At 42.7% G+C, this 19,329-nt stretch overlaps 1 protein-coding gene and 1 long non-coding RNA gene across 16 annotated transcripts in view; one reads left to right on the forward strand and one right to left on the reverse strand.

The window, feature by feature from the left end:
• Positions 1-19,329, reverse strand: part of LOC144295815 (phospholipid-transporting ATPase IB) — a 570,630-nt gene that overhangs the window by 68,208 nt on the left and 483,093 nt on the right. The window contains exon 34 of one of the 14 annotated variants that reach the window (XM_077868363.1): positions 19,197-19,313. The exons of the other annotated variants lie outside the window; for them this stretch is intronic. Coding sequence (XP_077724489.1) covers positions 19,212-19,313 — 102 coding nt within the window. The 3' untranslated portion in view covers positions 19,197-19,211. Of the gene's footprint in view, positions 1-19,196; positions 19,314-19,329 lie in introns of those variants that run through there. 14 annotated transcript variants of the gene reach the window in all.
• The window catches only part of LOC144295818 (uncharacterized), a 45,598-nt gene continuing 27,984 nt past the window's right edge, over positions 1,716-19,329 (forward strand). The window contains exons 1-2 of one of the 2 annotated variants that reach the window (XR_013362917.1): positions 1,716-3,489; positions 12,376-12,510. This is a non-coding gene — a long non-coding RNA (uncharacterized LOC144295818). The remainder of the gene's footprint in view (positions 3,490-12,375; positions 12,511-19,329) is intronic. The other variant, XR_013362916.1, reaches the window with a different exon arrangement.

The raw sequence follows: 19,329 nt of genomic DNA on the forward strand, positions 1-19,329 counted from the left end.
TCACTAAAGAAAATTGGCAAATCATGAAAGAGAGAAAGGATCAGAGAAAATCTTCAGAAACACCAACAAAACAAGTAATAAAATGGCAATAAATACATATCCATCAATAATTACTCTAATGTAATTGGACTAAATTCTCCAATAAAAAGACATAGGATGTCAGAATGGATAAAAAAAAAAAAAAGAATGCATCTATGTGCTGCCTACAAGAGATTCATTTTAGGCCTAAAGACACTTGCAGATTGAGTTAGGGAATGGAGAAACACCAATCATGTGAGCAATTATAATAAGGAATAAGAGTAGCGATACTTATATCGGACAAAATAGACTTTTTTTTTTAATTTTTTAAATTTTTATTTATTTATGATAGTCACAGAGAGAGAGAGAGAGAGAGGCAGAGACACAGGCAGAGGGAGAAGCAGGCTCCATGCACCAGGAGCCCGACGTGGGACTCGATCCCGGATCTCCAGGATCGCGCCCTGGGCCAAAGGCAGGCGCTAAACCGCTGCGCCACCCAGGGATCCTGGACAAAATAGACTTTAAAACAAAGACTGTAGGGGTGCCTGGGTGGCTCAGTTGGTTAAGCATCTACCTTCGGCTCAGATCATGATCCCAGTGCTCTGGGATCGAGCCCTGAATCGGGCTCCCTGCTCAGTGGGAGTTTCTTCTCCCTCTCTCTCTGCCCCTCCCTTTGCTCATGCTCTCTTTCTCTCTATCAAATAAATAAAATATTTTTAAAAACAGCACAAAACAAGACTGTAACAAGAGATAAAGAGGGACACTATATAATAATAAAGGGAACAATCCAACAAGGAGATGTAACAATTGTAAATATTTACACTCCCAATATAGGAGCACCCAAATCTATAAGATAATTAAAAACAAACATAAAGGAGCTAATCAATACAGTATTAGTAGGAGACTTTAACCACCACTTGCATTGATAGATTATTTAAACAGAAAATCACCAAGGAAATTACGACTTTGAATGACACACTGGACCAAATGAATTTAACAGATATATTCAGAACATTCCATCCCCAAACAGCAGATTACACATTATTTTCAAATACACACGGAACATTCTCTAGAACAGATCATGTATTAGCCCACAAAACAATTCTTAACAAATTCAGGAAGATTGAAATCATACCATGCATCTTTTCTGACTACAATGCTATGAAACTAGAAGCCAACCATAAGAAAAGCCCTGGAATGACCACAAATACATGGAGGTTAAATAGTATGCTACTAAACAATGAATGGTCAACCAGAAAATAAAAGAAGAAATTAAAAAGTACATGGAAGCAAATGAAAATGGAAAATGAAAACTTAATGGTGCAAAACCTTTGGGATGCAGGAAAAGCAGTTCTAAGAGGGAAGTTTATAGCAATGCAGGCCTACCTCAAGAAGCAAGAAAAATTTCAAGTAACCTAACTTTATGCTTAAAAGAACTAGGAAGGGATCCCTGGGTGGCGCAGCGGTTTAGCGCCTGCCTTTGGCCCAGGGCGCGATCCTGGAGACCCGGGATCGAGTCCCATGTCAGGCTCCTGGTGCATGGAGCCTGCTTCTCCCTCTGCCTGTGTCTCTGCCTCTCTCTCTCTCTCTCTCTCTGTGACTATCATAAATAAATAAAAAAAAATTAAAAAAGAAAAAAAGAACTAGGAAAAGGGATGCCTGGGTGGCTCAGCGGTTGAGCATCTGCCTTTAGCTCGGGGCATGGTCCTGGAGTCCTGGGATCGAGTCCCACATCAGGCTTCCTGCATGGAGCCTGCTTTTGTCTCTGCCTGTGTCTCTGCCTCTCTCTCTCTCTCTTTCTCTGTGTCTCTCATGAATAAATAAATAAAATCTTAAAAAACAAAACAAAACAGAACACAGAGCTAGGAAAAGAACAACAACAAATGAAGCTTTCAACCAGCGGAAGGAAGGAAATAATTAAGATTAGAGCAGAAATAAATGATATAGAAAATAAAACCAAGAACATTTTTACAATAGATTTGAAAGATTTTCTCCCTAAAACCAGAGTCTTCAAATCAGTATCATATTTGAGATGCAATGCCAGAGGATATAGCCCCAGGCTTCCCTGAGGGATGCATGTCTCCTCTCTCCTCCACTGTCAGGGGTGTTCCATGAACAAGTTTAAGGAAAAGTGTAATTAGCAGTTACTAAAACATATCTGGGTTTGAAAATAATTTGTACATTAGAAGGCCAATCAGCAGGCATAGGACATTTCCAGAAGTTGTAAGCAGGAGCTTACCGGGGATGGGAGCAGAGGTGGGGGCAGACATGGAAAGCCCTTAAATCATTAAGCTTTCACTACATCACACTTTTGCTCAGATCCAGTGAATCTTGATCTCTGCTGTGGATCAAGGTTTCTCTGTTCCCTACCCTATTGGGATAGTCGTTGAGGTGCTTCTCCTTTTTTTAAAAAAATCTTTTTTTAAAAAAAAAATCTTTTTTTTTTTTTTAAATCTTTTTTTAAAAAAGAGTTTAATTATTTTTTTAAATATTCTATTTATTTATTCATGAGAGACACAGAAAGAGAGAGAGGGCAGCCCCCGTGGCTCAGCAGTTTAGCACCACCTTCAGTCCAGGGCGTGATTCTGGAAACCTGGGATAGAGTCCCACATCGGGCTCCCTGCATGGAGCCTGCTTCTCCCTCTGCATCTGCCTGTGTCTGTGCCTCTCTCTCTGTCTGTCTCATGAATAAATAAAATCTTTGGAAAAAAAAAGAAAGAAAGAGAGAGAGAGAGAGAGAGAGAGAGGCAGAAACATGGCCCATCCATGCAGGGAGCCTGATCACGCCCTAGGCCGAAGGTAGGTGCTCAACCGCTGAGCCACCCAGGCGTCCTGAGTTTAATTATTTTTATGTGTGTGTGAGAGAGAGCACAATGAGCATGAGCAGGGGGAGGGGCAGAGGGAGAAGCAAACTCCCCGCTAAGCAAGGAGCCTGATGTACGACCTAACGTCCCTGGGATCATGACCTGAGTTCAAGGCAGATGAGCCACCCAAGTGCCTCCTTGAGGAGTGCTTCTCAATCTATATTCCAGAATGGAGATCCACAATCAGAAGGATTCTCACAGAAAGAGCGATGTCTTCTTGGGGATACAGATGCTGTGCTCCATTGCCTCACAAAGTCACAATGCACAGTTACTGAGGCAGCAGAGTTCTAGAACCCAGTGCAGCAGCCTTGGGCTAACTCCTAACTGCTTCTGCGGGGTCCTTCCCGGCAGCTGAGTACAGAGGTGAAGAATGAGGACTTTAGATTCAGATGGACCTAGGATGGAACTGTGCCTCTAAGCTTCAGACCAAGACACTGAAATGGGGTTAATTAACCTCTCCTTGCCTCAATTTCCTACATTGTAGATCAAAAGAGCAGCAGCACCTCCCTCCCAGGGCAATTGTGCCCAGCATCTAGTTAGCTGTGTTCATCCACATTTCATTTCACCTGAATCCCCAAGGAGGCCTGGGTTCACCCTTCAGAACTAAGTATGTATTCTTCCTTTCTTAAACTCTGCCTTGTTTCCCCCACCCCCAAACATGTGCACAGTGCCTCATGCTGATCTTGAAGTGGCTCCATGACTAAAAATGACTGAGGTGGAGCAAATGAGCTCAGTGGCTGGTGTGTGGCACCCAGTCTTCTGAGCCCCTGCCAGCTGGCCTTGGGCCACCCCTCAGCTGGCCTCCTCACAGCAGAACAATCCAGTGACCCCTCGATGAGACATTTTCTCCAATGTTTTCTTTAACTCTGACAACTGCAACTGAAATTTAGCAGCAGCATGTAGCCCCCCAGGGACGCCTTCTGCATATTTCTCTCTCTCTCTTTCTCTTGTTCACTCTTGCTGTTACTTTTCACTGCTCCTCCACACCAAAGTTCAGATTTCCTTTTTTTAATAGAAAAAAATGTTCTTGGGGGGAGGGGTTTGGTGGGGGAGGGACTCAGTTTAATCAAGCTTTCATGATAAGCAAATGAGTATTGCAAAATACCCATCCTGAGTACCAAATTAAGAAATTAAAATAATGCTTTCTACTACTCTTCAAGTGGATTTCTTTCTTTCACAAAACTACAAGCTTCACAGCAGCAACCAACCTGCCTTCCTTCCTCCAGTAGTTTTTGAGCACTCATTAGTGTCAACCTTTGCACTGGTCATGGCTACATCCACAGGCATCTTATGCACACTGACAGAATGCAGAGCATTGGTTCAGCTACGTATTCTTCTCTATGTATACGCTACTGGATGCCCTTGTGGATTCACAAGCATAACCTGCAATAACTCCAGCCTCCCAGCGAGGGTATCCCAAGCAATAGAAATGTACATTATTACTCTAAAACCAACCCTCACTTCTTCCCAACCCTTCCCTATCATTTTCTATCTTCCTTAAAGACACCACTGGTCTCGGTCAAAAGTGGGTGAGTATGACTTTATTTGAGCTTTTACTCTGTTTGATGGAACACCTCTTCCTGGGTACCCCCATGTATATTATTTCCAAGCCCCACAAAAACACTGCAAGTGAGAAACTAATTGTTCCCATTTTACGGATGATGCAGCTAAGACTTGGTGGTTAAGCAATCAACTCCAGGTCACATGGTGAGGGTCTAAGTCAGAATTTGAACCCAGGTCTCTCTGACTCCAGAGCCAGGGCCTGGCTGTCCCATGGTATGAGAGCCATATTCCTGACAAACACTGGCTGTGCTATCTACTCATAATTGACTAGTATCCTGCGACGATCTGTTCACATTTCAATAACTTTCCTTTTAATAAATTGTAAGCCTTTATGTTTGTATAATCCAGCTTCCATTTTTAGCTCAGAAACCCTACTTTAACTTTACAGTACATAAATTAATTCTTTTTCACATTTTGGACCCTTATCTTTTTCTATTTTGCTTGAAATGTGACATTTTAAAATAATACATTTAAATAATTTACATAATTGACCTATTTCATGGGAATTTGTCATTTCCCTGGCACAGTGCAGTTGTGCTGAGCAAGCAGTTATGTACCTTCACTCAATAAAGTAAAAGCTGCCATGTGTTGCTGCACCAAACAACATGCTGCAAGTAATGTCTGTTAATGAATGGCCCACAATCTAAATAGGCTGCAGGAGCTTGGCTGGCTCAGTCAGTGCAGCATGTGACTCTTGATCTCAGGGTTGTGAGTCAGAGCCCCACCTTGAGTGTAGAGATTACTTAAACAAACAATAAGTAGGCTTCAGGATCTGTTGGGGTTTCATGGTTCCTCATTATTCCTCAGTAGGACAAGTCTTATTAAAGTTGATATCTATGAAGCAAAAATAATATCTTGGCCTTCAAAGCATGCCAGAGGGCATTAAAAGATTAGAAAATAATCATTTTTATATAACGGAAGTGATGTCAGTGAAGAGAGGAGGCTTCCAGGCCTCTAGCTGATGGCCCAGCAGTTCTCCAAAAATAACTATATTTATATAGTATATATTATACTATATGTACTATTTTTGGCTTAACTATACTAGAGGTCTTATTACTCTGAGGCTCTCTAGAGAGAGTCTCCTGTGCAGGGATAATGGAGCATCTCAGATGCTCTCTAGGTTCAAACCCATTTGCCTGGAGGCACATGCTCATGTTCCTCTAAGTGTGGCTAGCAGGGTATCACCAGCCCCACTCTGCTCAGATCCTGCCCCTGAGAGGCAACACAAGAGAGGCGGGCCATGTAGAATCCCATATGAAAATACTAGAAACCTAGCCGTCGGGTGTCCTGTGCATTAGCAGGGGAAGGAGGGCTCACTAGTGCATGGCCCTGTTTGTCTGGTTGCCAAACTTCCAATTGTACCTGCTTCATATCAAGGCACACGTCACTTTCAAGTGGTGAAAAAGCAAAACTTTAAAACTTGTGGAAGAAAATGTGGAAGAATACTTTTATGACCTTGACTAGCTTTTAGAAAATTTGATACAAGACAGTAGAAACCATGAAGGAAAGAGATAAGTTTGTCTGCATTACAATGAAAACCTCTGCATTAAAAGACACAAGTTTCAAGAAAAGCCACAGGGTGAGAGATTCCCAGTACACCATTCCATTCCTGGGTATACACTCCAGGGAAACTTATACATGTCCACAGATATGGTCAGGAAAGTTTGCTGACGTATTTTTGATAATGGCAAAGTGTTTATCAATAGGAGAATAAATAAATTTTGGCATATTTATGTAACTGTAAACAGCATTAAAATGAATGGACTACAATTATGTCACTGTGGATAAACATCAAAAGTAATTTTGAAAGAAACCCCAAAACAACCCAGTGTTGATGAGAAGGGTATATACGATACAATATATCTAAAGTTTCAAAACCCTGAAAAATGCAACACCATGGATTGTTTATATTTCCTATAGGTTTATACATACATAATACATGCATGAAAATAGTAAACATTAAAGTCATGAGAGTATTTCTAGCTCAATATGAATGAGATTGGGAGAGCCACCAGGGGCACTCACAATATGGATAACATTTTGTTTCTTTTCAGAAAGAGATGAAGCGAGTGCCATATTAATATTTAAGTAGGCTGGGTATTTATTCCATGTCCTTTGTCTCTATGTGGGAAAGTTGTCACAAGGTTGAAAATTCCATTTTTTTAGGCTGTGGTGGCAGCAGCATATGGTGCAGCTATGTGTGGCTTGTACAAATCACTAGACTTAAAGATGGGGGTGGGTAGTATCCAGGTATGAATTCACAAAGTTCATTTCAGTGTTTGATGCTGCGTGGACCACATGGGGAGCAAGAGGGAACGGGCCTGTCATCTAGCAGCTTCTGGTTGGCAGAGCAGGAGAGGATATCCATATCTAAGGCAAAGTAGAGTAGTTTATAAGAGGGAAGTTTGTGTTAGGTTCAATAAATAGGTTCTATTTAGTTTCAAGTAATGAGAACCCTTCATCCAGAAAAGTTGGAACAAAATGTCAAGCTGGGAGTGATAGGAGTATATTCTGCAACAGAAAAATGTGCGTGGGTTTGGGCCATGTGTAGCGAGGGAGGCCTGCATGTTGGCCTGAGGGGTTTAGATCTAATTCAGGAGACAAGAAAAAGCCACAAGAGGGTGCTTGGAACAGGGGACGTTAATCACAGCAAACTCTGATGGCTCCCTATAAACTAGGATTATAGGAGCCATCGGAGTGAGGGCAGAAGCTGGAAGACCAAAACAGGGCCTCAGAAGTAGCTGAGGAGACAAAGAGAACCTCCAGGGGTAGGAGGCACAACAGAGGAGGTGGAAGCTTCTGGAGTGTGGAGAAGCAGCAGGAGCCAGCAATGAAGGGGAAGGTAGGACCAAAGGTTCTGAGGCTGACTGACTCTAGTTGGTTTTGGAGGGAGGCTGAGAAATGAGGCTGTGGAGCTTTTAGTAAGATGAACACAGGGCCACTGATGAGGATGGCCATGACAAAGAGAGAAGAACTACACTTATTCTGTGCTTGCCCTGTGCCGGGCAGTGTTCTCAGCCCTCTCCACAGAGTGGCGCGTTCCATCCTCCCGGCCATCCTGCAGGGGGCGCATTGTTGTTCATTCCTGTCTTATACACAGGTGAACTAATTCAGGTGAGAACGGTCACGAGACTCAGCCAGGGTCCCACAGCTGGCATGTGGCACAGCCAGGGTTTGAACCCAGCTGCCTGACCCCAGAGCCCAGGCTCTGTCACAAGAGAGGTGGGAAAGTCTTATGTATTTAGGTGTCCCTTGTACCACCGTGAGAGGTGAACCCCATGATTTCTGGGTGGCAAGAAGATTGAAGAAACTGGTAGGAAATGACCTCAATGTCTGTAAGTAGAAGGTGGAGTCATACATATAGAACAAAGCAGTCTGTGGCCACAGAGAGGCAAGAAACCTTAGAAAATGCTGCTTGGAGAATGCAATTCAGATAAACAGATCTTGCAGTACCAATGAGAGTCAACTATAAGCATAAACAGAGGAATCTAATGAGGATACAAACCATCTGACTTTCTTTAAAACTGTTGACAAGCCGAAGAGCACAGAGCTGAGCAAGCAGATGGTGGGAAGAGACAGGTGGAACTCTCAGAACAAAAGAGGGCATAGGAATTAAGGACAAGAAGGTACAAATCACTTAAATAATTGATTTTGGAGTCCAGCTGAGAAAAAGAAAGATGAAGGCTGGGAGAATGGGGAAGAGAGCATTCATAGAGTATTTACTGGACATTGGCTACAAGGTTAAGAGACTGGTAATGACAGTGACATTGGACAACAGGGTCAGTGGGAATGATTCAGGCATCTAGAGGCAGTAGAAGAACAAGGGCTTGCATAAGTCCAGGGCAATCAGACACTAAGATCTTGTAGAAAACACAGATTTCAGTGACCAAGTCATGGAGGTGGAGCAAGGCCAAGGAATGGGAAGGTGGCCACAGAGAACCTCACAGGCATTGAGGAGGTAGATAAAAGGATTACGAAGACCAGATAAACAGAAGAATCATCTTTGTAGGTAGAAAACTTACTAATAATGGAGCCAAAGTCAGGAGTGAAAAATCAGTGTGTGGCTATGATGAGGGCAGAAGATGGTAGAAGGAGACACATGAGGTTGAAGAGAAATGGCCTGTACAACGTTGCAAGAAGAAGAGTGTGGATTCCTCCCTCCTGGTCCTATGTCTGAAGAGAGATATATTGGGATATACAGCATATAAGTTGATTGCACTTTTTTAAAAAAGCAAATAGCAACAATAACATATCAAATGACAACCTAGGTCAGTAGGTTGGTTGGATACATTAAAAGGAAAACATTTCATTTTAGCTCCTGTAATGAGCCCAGCAAGAGAAGAGGTATACAGAGGGGAGAAGTGGATGGTAATTGCGCAAGAAATAGGGATAAAAGGAGCAAGGAGCTTATTAGAGAGATATAAAGTAGTTTGCATGGGGCGAGTGAAAGGAAAGGAGAAATCAGAGTGGAGACACATTTAAATCCAATGTGTTGTCTTGGGAACGTCCTATAGACTTCCTTCCATGTACCCAGGACACTCATGACTTCTTTACAGCTGTTAAGAAATGCACGAATCTTCCCAATGCCTTTGGCGAACAACTGGCCTTTGAATCAAAGCCTGACTCCTCCTCCACTTGACTCCAAGATGCTAGACTGGCCTGGGCTCCAGTGCTCCTGGGTGACTTGTGAAAGGAGCAGGCAATCCATTACGTGTCCTGTTTGCACCTTTGTTCCCATTACAACCGTAATTCAGACGAAACACACACACACGCCCGCATGTTCAGGCGTGAAAGTTAACACCATATACAGTAATATGAAATACTACATATGTGCACTGGGGTTAATTTACAGTTATTGTGGGATCCATAACTTTGTAATTTCCTGGCTTTGGTCTGTATAGTTTTTCAGACTCGACATTTTATTAACTTTTTCTTTAAACCAGCTATCTGTCTTTTGGCTGGTATCCCCCAGCGTATTAGCTTGCATATTTCCAAGCTGAATATCATGTTGTAAAAGTCTGTCTATTTCCCCTCATCTCTCTCAGTCCATCTGTATTTTTTTACATCTAACCTCCTGGGTCTTTGCCTTTTTTGGCTCTGTAAATTTAATTAATGTACTTTGACTTTCTTTACCAGGTCACTGTTGAAAATTTACATAAAACAGATCCAATTTTTTTCACCATACCCTAATAGAAGCACTTCAGCTACATTTTCCTTTCCCATAGATCTCAATTTATCTTTTCAGTACAGCTTCCTTCATTTAAAAATTCTTAGACGCAATCAAACATGAATACTTTTGACTGTACTTTCTACAGAGAGTCTGGTACATTTGAGACATTCTCCCATGTTAAAAACGGGTTAATATGTAAACAACATTTGATGTCATAATGCTCTTCATAAAATTATTCAGACCTTCTTTTTGTCTTTGTTCTTCTTAATCTTGAAGCGTCTGAGGGATTTCTTTGCTTTTATAGAATTGTTTTCTTATATTTCTCTTGATTTGGGAGAAATGAAGATGTTTTTCAGAGGAGAAACAAAATCTAGGTATTAGCCTTCTCCTCCATTTTCTTGAAAACAAAACCAATGAGGTTACCTTGAGCTGCTATTAAAAAAACAAACACAAAAGCCCTCCTAACTGAACAAATTCGAATGCATTTGAGATTTTGAATCTTAGAATATTAATTGCAAGGATCCATTAAGTTTTTCCTCATATTTTGCTTGCTTATGGTATTTAAAGCCAGTGATACACAAATTTATGTCTCTTTTATCTCTTTTTTATTTAAAAATATTCACTAGTAACCTATTTTCAGTTTCTCTGTTCTCCCTTTTAACAATGTGCTTTCTTGTTAGCAGAAACATTTTTATGTTTATACCCAGAGAAAGTAACATATATACTACATTCTTGGAAAAAAACAAAAAACTCAAATCAAGTCTAAGGCAGTAAGAGCTGAACTTCCATTTTGTCTGTAATTATTACTACTGATATCCTTAACAGGTTATAAATAAGTTGGCAATGAAACCAATAAAAGAGACAATGCTGAATTCTATTATTATTAGAAACCCTATTTAAACACTTCACCTGATTTCTACATTTTTCTTTGATGATCCCTACAGGTTGAAACAGTTCTTTTTTTAAATTTTTTTTAAAGATTTTATTTATTGAGAGAGAGAGAGAGGGAAAGAGAGAGAGAGAGAGAGAGAGAGAGAGAGAGAATGAATGAGCAAGGAGAGCAGCAGATGGAAAGAGAGAAACCGGCTCCCCACTGAGCAGGGAGCCGGAAGCAGGGCTCCATCCCAGGACCCTTGGATCAGGACTTGAGCCCAAGGCAGATGCTGAACCGATTGAGCCACCCAGGTGCCCTGGATGAAACAGTTCTAATTGTATCATGCCTTTCTTTTTGGGTCTTGAAATAATGTGATTTTTAACCAATAGGATGCTTACCAACGAATACAATGTACCAACGAATACAGCTGGATTGCTACGAGAGGGATCAGGCTAAAGTTCACTAAATCTACGGAATGCTATCTGGAAACACTTAAGAAAAAAGGAAGTTACCTTCTGGTTAGCTTTCCGCAGAGCACTGCTAGAGTAAGAGCTGAGGATCACAGTACTCTGCAGAGCAGACACATGAACTGTCATAACCCACAGCCTTCTACAGTTTGGACCTCTGACTCCGAAGGTCTTGGACAGTGAGCTGAGCATTGGGCAGACAGTACCATCGGTGGGTTGGCTAGATAAAGAAACTCCAGGACAGCCAAAAACAACCAGGAAGAAATAGCTTCATGTTATATGGGGGTAAATTGAGTCCAGCCTTGAAGGAATTTTGCTGGAAGGTGGGGTCGGATGGGGGTGGAGGGAACAGCCAACCTTGGAGCATTCTACAAATGGTCTTCCACTGCTTTCCCGTGGGACCCATTAGAGGATTCTGCTCTGACACTTCAGTGTCATGATACCACTAGTAATCATAGATGAGAACTTCAATGGAAATTTGTGGGATTAGGCTCCCACCGTTCTACATTTAAAGATGATTTATTATTTTTCTTTTAATTAAAGGACACCAGGAAAACATTTGTTTTCAGTCCTGATATGCAGGCCCACCGAGGCTTATTTCATAGAACTTCTCACTGAAGGTTCAGCAGGTCCTGTCTGCGTTTCCACAATGAATTACTTCCGTGGACACTCAGGCCCACAGCTTCCCCAAATCCTTGCTCATAATCCCCAACATCTGTTCTATGTCCAGTACTGACCAACGTGGGAATCGGCAAGTATTGGCTGTCAGCATCGACACAGATGAGCAAACATGCTCACAGAGCGTCAGCTGGCCCTGTGATTTCAGCTGAACATGCTGGACATAAGCTCGGCTCTAGTTTAAACCATTTGTGACACAGAGGAAACACCTGTTTAGAAGTCATCCCAAATAAATGGTGTTGAGTCATTGGAGAGGTTGGGGTTGATAGCAAGAGTTCAGATTGCAGAGCTCTGGGTACTTGGGTGCATTATGTACCTCAGATCCCTAGGGTTGATGTTAACATGTATTTCTCCAATATTTGGAGTGAGGATGGTCCATCTAAAGTTAGGATGAATCTTACTCCTTTTTTGGTAACACAAAATTTCATGAAATCCATAGCATCAACCTCAAACAAATATCCCATATTACCTTATTTTGGACTCAAGTCTAACATCTATCATTTAAAAAAATTAAAATATAGTGTGCTGTTCTTAATAGAATGCTTGATTTATGTGGGGAGAACAATATGACCCAAAGGAAAACTGGATCTTTGTATATTAGTGAATTACACTGTATGATGAACCATGTCTCTGTTTCTGCCCAGTCCCATCAACTGCCCAGTTGGGAAAAGTGACCAAATTCACTCAAGTCTGACGATCAGTAGAGGCATTCTACCTATTTGTGGTGTTGCTTTGTTCCAGACATATGCAGAAGAGAATAATAAAGAATAATGGAACAGAAAGAAAAATAAGGCAACACAATTTAACATGAAATATTAAATGAGACCACACATCCTTCACATATACAAACTACCTAACTTACTGGAAGCTAATATGGTGAGTTGAATGATTAAGTAACAATCTCCTTGAATCTGAGTTTGCTCCTACAAAATGTTGCTATCTACAAAATGGGGCTATCTTATTCTTGCAAGGTGTTTGCTGGGCATCCAATAACATATATAAGTAGCCTGGTACTTGGCACTGGAATTTTTAGTACACTGCAAACTGGCAAAATCTAACTCTGGCATGGAATGTGAGGTTACTCATGGTCCAGCCCCTCCTGTCTATCACCAAGACCCTGCTCTTGGCCCTTCATCACCAGAAGCCTGCACTCTAGCCATGTTGAACCATCTGCATGTCTCCAAATCCTCAACAGTCCTTTTTTCTCGGCCTTTGCTCATCTTGTTCTTTGCCCAGCTGACAATGCCCCATTCTGCCATTGCTCTGACTTTGAAAATTCCTCTTCCTCCCCTCAAGACTCAGTTCAAATATCCCTTCCTCATTTTCTCCAGAAGGATTATATACTTCCTCCCCTGCGTACCTCTATGATGATAACAATCTTATTACCACCACTTTTTACATGGCTACTACTTGTCAGGCACTGTACTAGTAACTTGCCCTCCCCTCATTTAATACACATGGATGGCCCTAGAAAATTCACATTATTGTGAACTGCCATCTATTGAATTTATTCAATTTATTGAACACTCCATTTATTGAACACTCCTCCATCTTATAGATGTGAAAGTTTGGTTCAGAGAGGTCACACGATCTTTTTAAGGTCATGCTGCTGGCCAAAGGTAAGAATCACTGTTTGCTTCAGGTCCATCAACCCCAGAGTGCCTGCTCTTTCCACTGTACCCTGTGATATTGCATTATGTTCAACATTATGCTTATTTGCTTATCCATCTTCATTAGACTGAAAGCCTCTTAATGGTAGGGATGTGTTCTATACATTCCTGTATCTGGGCAGTTGGTTTGTCACAGGCAGCCAGTTATTAACAGACTCACTAGAGACAGTGAAGGGGAACCTTTTTTCTGCACAGGCTATCCATGTATACTATATATTTGATACTGCCTGCTTTGTTGGGGTATAAACAGCTGGAAAGGAAGTTAAAGCCTAGCACATGAGTACCATCCAGGGAACACCTGTTTTTAAATCTTTACCAACTGACACTAAATATTTTTGTCTGGATTCTTATGAGTTCTTCGATCAACACCAGGTAACCTTCCCTCCTGGGTGGCTTTCTAACAGTTAGGGATTAGAGCTGGGTCTCAGCACATGGGTCTATTTTAAGCTAATTAGCTAGAAGCATACACTCTATGAGGTGCAGCATGCCCACAATCAGGCCGGCCTGCCTCAGCCCTCGGAGATAGGGCTGCTTGCCTTTATTGCCACCACCAGGATCCTGGCAATACATTCCCCCAGAGACCTGACTTTGAATGGTAACTTCAGAGCAAAAGTCCCATAGCGTAGACAAAGTGGCTCCGGTTTAACTTACTGTAGTAGTTCTTGTCACTTCAATGACTGCTGGGAAAGCTGGTCACATGACAGACGTTCCACTGACCTCAGCAAGGTATGCAATCTCTCACGTGACCCGAGGCTTCTCAGAGCAGGCTTGTTCCTAGCATAGAAGCTGAGTCTATCTATTGCATGTTTCTGGGAGTAGCTGACACGCACAAAGCTTCCAGTCTTCCCTCACCTGTTGGCTGCAGCTAATGGAGACATGTCTACCTATGTCCTGGGAGAACCATGATAATCGTTGCCATTTATTGAACACTCCTCCTGAGCCCGGCACAGTACTAAGTGCATTACCATGAATTATTTTATCGAATTAACACAGTGTACAGTAAACACAGCAGTTTCCACCACCCTGATCTCCTTTTTGTAAATGATATAAAAACAGAGGAAGAGATTTCAGTGACTTGTCTAAGGCCACATAGACAGGAAGTGGTCTAGTGGGGAGGCCCTGTGCTCTGCACTGCCTCTTGGGCAACCCTGGGTCTTATTAAAGCAAAGACCATCAGTGAAAGGCAGGAAAGGGATCCAAGAGCATGACTGACAGCCAAACCAGGCAGGAAGATCTGGCTGGCCCTGCCGTGTAATCTGGTATCAGGGGAAGAAGCTGAGTAAACGGGAGTAAGAATAGTTCTTGTACAGCTCACAATTACGCACTGGTAATGGGAAACCCAAATAAGATAAAAAGTGAAATTTGGGGGGCATTAAATATGGTTCTTTTCAGGTCTAAACCCCATGACTGACTTCCCCAGCAGGCTTTGAGCAGTCAAAACACCCAAGACAAATCCCATAAGCATACCTAATTGAATAATCCAGATTCTGTTTGCTTGGGTTTTGAAGCATCAAAACAGTTCCTTTATATGCTGACTTTGGCTCCCCTGCAGTTTTAATTAAGCCTCCCAAGGCTCACAAGCATATTAAAATGAGGCGGAAAGAAAAACCTGCGGCCTTTGATGCCAATGACCACAAGGTGCAAGTATTCTGGTTTGATCTGTGCTAGAGCAGCTACAACTGATGTTCAGAGCCGGCCCAAAGGGAGAATTTTCTGTTTATTTTTCTTTGTGGGGAGGGGGCGGTGATTACTCAAGTGATGAAAAGGTTTCTTTCTTGTGGGAAGTTGCAACAAAACAGGCACCAGGGAATCCCCAGGCAGACGGGTGTTTCTTCTTTGACCAATCCCAAGAGACTGGGGATGGGTGCTCTTCTTTCAATGAACACAGTGGACTCTTCCCTCTTTGTTCCTCTCTGAGATCCGTATGCAGTACATCTACTCAGCCAGCTGAGCCAAGATACTTAATGCTTTTTTCTTACTTTAGAGGAATGAAGTTACATCATGCCCACACCTTAAGGGTAAGTTTATTAGAAAACCCTAAGCTCTCTGGCTCTATCCTAGCTTGAATGACACCTGGGGCTTCTTATCAAGTATCTTCTCTGTGGTTGGCCAAGAACTTCAAGATGATTCCCCAATTTTACCCCAGTTAGGGATCTGTGTTTCAAACAGATAGCCTGGCTTGCTCTCCCAGCCTCGATAGTAGGCATAGCACCACTGCTCCAGCCCACCTGTTTACCCAGCAGTCTGACCACCCAGGCCCTGTGTTTAGCAGAGTGCTGGGTGCAGAGACCAATGGGTCACATTCTTCTCTAGCACCTTTGAGAGAAAAAAACATAGACCATTTCCTTTATCCTATAAGGATAACATAGCAATGTACTGTGGGACAGCAAGAGTGGCAGAGATCACTTCTAGTTGGGGACAAATAAAAAAATCCCTCATAAAGTGGCACGTACTGCACTAGTAAAGGATGGGTAGGGTTATGATGTAAAAAATGGCAGTGGGAGGGACGTCCAGGTGGAGGGCTGGGAGAAACAAAGGATGCAGGTGGTGGTGAAGAGCTCCATTTGCTCAATCACACATCATGTATGGGTGTTGTGAGGGAAGAGGTGGGAAAGGTTGGTGGAAGTCAGCCTCTAGAGGCCCTGGAGCAGGAGCCTGAAGAACTGAGATTTCATTTCATAGACAGTGAGACCACCTTCATTTGTTATTCATGCAAAGAGTATTTTTAAGGCCAGGTTATGAGTAAGACACTGAGCTAGCTGCCGGGCACACAATGAAGGAAAAAAAAAAAAAAACCCACGTAAGTTTCTTCATCTCAAGGTGCTGACATTCTAGGTGGGAGGGATAAAATGTTACACAAATAGCACAACTGACTTTCTTGTCATTCATGGCAATGAAGGAACGTGTTCTGATGTGATTACAAAGAATAATGAGGGGGCCTAGGGCTTCTCTTAAGAAGTACCATTTGAGCTGAGCCCAAACAAGGGGGTGGAAATTTCTAGGAGAGTTTGGGCAATGAGGTTTGGAGTACTGTACATGGAAAGAACAGCACATGCAAGGGCCCTGTGGTAGGGGGAGGGGGAGGGGGAGGAGGAAGCTTGTCAATGTAAAGCACTGAAAGATGAGCGGTACAACCAGACAGTGTGTTACGCTGAAGCTGACAAGATGCACAGGGCTAGGTCAGGCTGGGCCTTGTCTGCCATGTAAAAGATTTTGGTTCTACATAAAATTCTAAATCATCAAAGGATTTTTAAGAGGGGAGGAGCACAATTTTATACTGTTGAGTGAACATTCCAGATCTGGTGCAGAAAATAGGGAGGAACAAGACAAGAAGCAAAGGGCCAGCCCAAAGGTGGTGTCCTGCGCCAGGGTGATGGCATGGAAATGAGGATAAAGGGGAGGACTAGGAAGATATTTGGATAGGACTAATGATGGATTAAGTGTGAGTTGGGGTGAGGGAGGTGCCAAGGTGGTGGTCTATACTAGGACAGACTCACACAGAAAAGCCAACTAGGATATTCCTACACTTAGAGGCTACCATCAGCAGATAGCACTGGAAATATAAACTGCAGCAAAGGTGTGAGAAATTTTTGCTGAGGGAAAATGCGCAAGATTTGATGTTTCAATGCAGAGGTTGTGGGAAGAGGATGAGGGAGATGCTAGGGTGACTTGAAGTAAAGATCTATAATCTAGCAGTTGGAAACAGAGACCACTTTCAACACTGGGCCAAAGTGGGACAGACTGGAGACACAGTTACAGAAATAATGATCACAACTGGGTTTAGAATAGATGAGACTGGCAGAGAAAAAGGGGAGAGAGGGCAGCCCAGGTGGCTCAGCGGTTTAGCGCTGCCTTCAGCCCAGGGCATGATCCTGGAGACTGGGGATCGAGTCCCAACTCGGGGTCCCTGCATGGAGCCTGTTTCTCCTTCTGCCTGTGTCTCTGCCTTTCTCTCTCTCTCTCTCTCTCTCTCTCTCTGTCTCTGTCTCTCATGAATAAATAAGTAAAATCTTAAAAAAAAAAAAGTGGGGGGAGAGAGAAGAGAAACATGTCAGAAACTTGAGGTACCCATACATTTCAGGGAACAAAGAAAGACAACAGGAAGACTAGAGGATCAGAAGAGAGCTTCAATATGGCGGGAGAAGACAGCAGTATCAAATGTTGCAGAAAGCCTGGGGAAGAGCAAGACTAAGACCCATAGTTCCAGAGACTAGAAAGGCATTTATGACCTATGAGAGAAAAGGTTAAGGGGTGAGGGCTTAAGTCCACTGCCAGGACTAAAGGAATGTGAGGGACATAGGAGGACAAGTATAGGTCACTCTTCCACCACGCTTGGGAATGAAATAGAGCACAGAGTACTGTAAGGGGAAAACCAAGGATGGGGAAGGTGTTTGGCGAGCTCACGTTAGGGAAATAGCTAGTAAACATAGAAAAATTAGAAATGTACATGAAGTCCCGGGATTAGGCCAGGTTTTTATACTTGCTTTGTTTTGAGGAGAAGGGGGTACCCGCTAAGTTGTACTTATCCATGCATAACTAAAAATTCCACAAACAGTGCTCAAACAACAAAAACAGTTGCGACTATTCTCCCAAAATAATTCTGGAAGTAGGTACTTGCTCCTTTGTGCTGTCAGGTTCCCAGGCTTTTTCCACCCTGTAGTAGTACCACCCTTAGTGTTGGCTTTCTGTCCTCTTGCTTTTGGTTTCACTGTCCCAATGTGGCTGCTGTGGCAAGACTTTCTAGCTGCCTTCAAGGAAGGAAGAGAAGGTAGCCCCACCCAGCTCCACTCTCACGAAGGAAGCCTGTGGTCAAGTCACCCTAGTGCTTGCTGGCCATTTCTGGCTCACGTGGCCATGTAGCAGTATAAAGGAGGCTGGGGACTCAAACATTTGCCTTTTCAGCACCGTTAGTGGGAAGTGGTAGAAATGAAAGGTTTGTTAATGGCATCTGAAATTACCAAGAGAGATGCAGAATATGATCTGGGCAAGAGGTAGTTATCCTACACACAAAGAGAAAGTGTAGTTCCCGAGAAGGAAGGAGAAGACAGGGGATACAGAGGTGTCCTGAGACAGGGAACAATGCACCTGGCGTGGGTGAGATGGGTGGGTCATCACCGTGGGACATGGGACTGTCCTGTCAGCGAGCACGAGGGAGGGAGGAAGAGTAGGGTTACACAGTTGGAAGAGAACTGCTGACATGAGAATCTCACCTGTGGTAAAAAAACAGAGAGTTGGCCAAATGGGGAATCCCCAAGAGCTGCCCAGCTCTAGCACACAAATCCTAGAACAATGTTGTCTCACCGAAACGCGGCTGCTGGATATCAGTTTTCTTTTTATTATTAAGAACAATCACTTTGTTTTTTCTTAAAAGGTTGGCTCTTAACTTTGTGGGCAGTTCTTGCCCTGTTTGCAAGAATTTAAAATTCCTGAAAATATTTAAGGGACTGGTTGAGCCCCTTTACTAGAGAAGGAAATAAATACCAATCAGTATGGGCCTAATGTAAAGTAGGGAGAGAAAACAGAGGAAAACGGTCAATGTTTTCATTTGAACAGAGAAGTAGATGGAATAAATAATTCTTTTACATTCTTCAAAGACGGAAATGATGTAATTTTGAGTCAATTGAAAGGATTCTAATATCTCCTATTCCAAAGGGAACCTTTAAATAATGCACGTCTGCTGACTCTTTGCCTCATCTTTCAAGCAGGCCCCCGGGCCATCTGCTCTGGGAAGCCCAGAAGTGTTGGGCAGGTTGTTACCTCCGCCAAGCTGGAGCTCCTTTCTAACTGACGCAGAGAAAATGTGGCCTTGTAGAACTCACCAATTGTTTTCTCTGGGGTTTGAAACCATAACATTTCCATTCAGAGGAAATAGCTTAGGATGTTTATTTTTTCAAGACTTCATGAATATTAAAAGCACCATAAGTGAAGCCAAAATGTAAGAAAAACGAATGCAGTGATACCAAATGTGGGTGTTCTGCCTTCAAAGTCGTCTTCATCCACGTAAAAGGTCTGAAGCAAAAGAAGA

Source organism: Canis aureus, chromosome 24 (assembly GCF_053574225.1).
Source record: "Canis aureus isolate CA01 chromosome 24, VMU_Caureus_v.1.0, whole genome shotgun sequence".
NCBI lineage: Eukaryota > Metazoa > Chordata > Mammalia > Carnivora > Canidae > Canis > Canis aureus.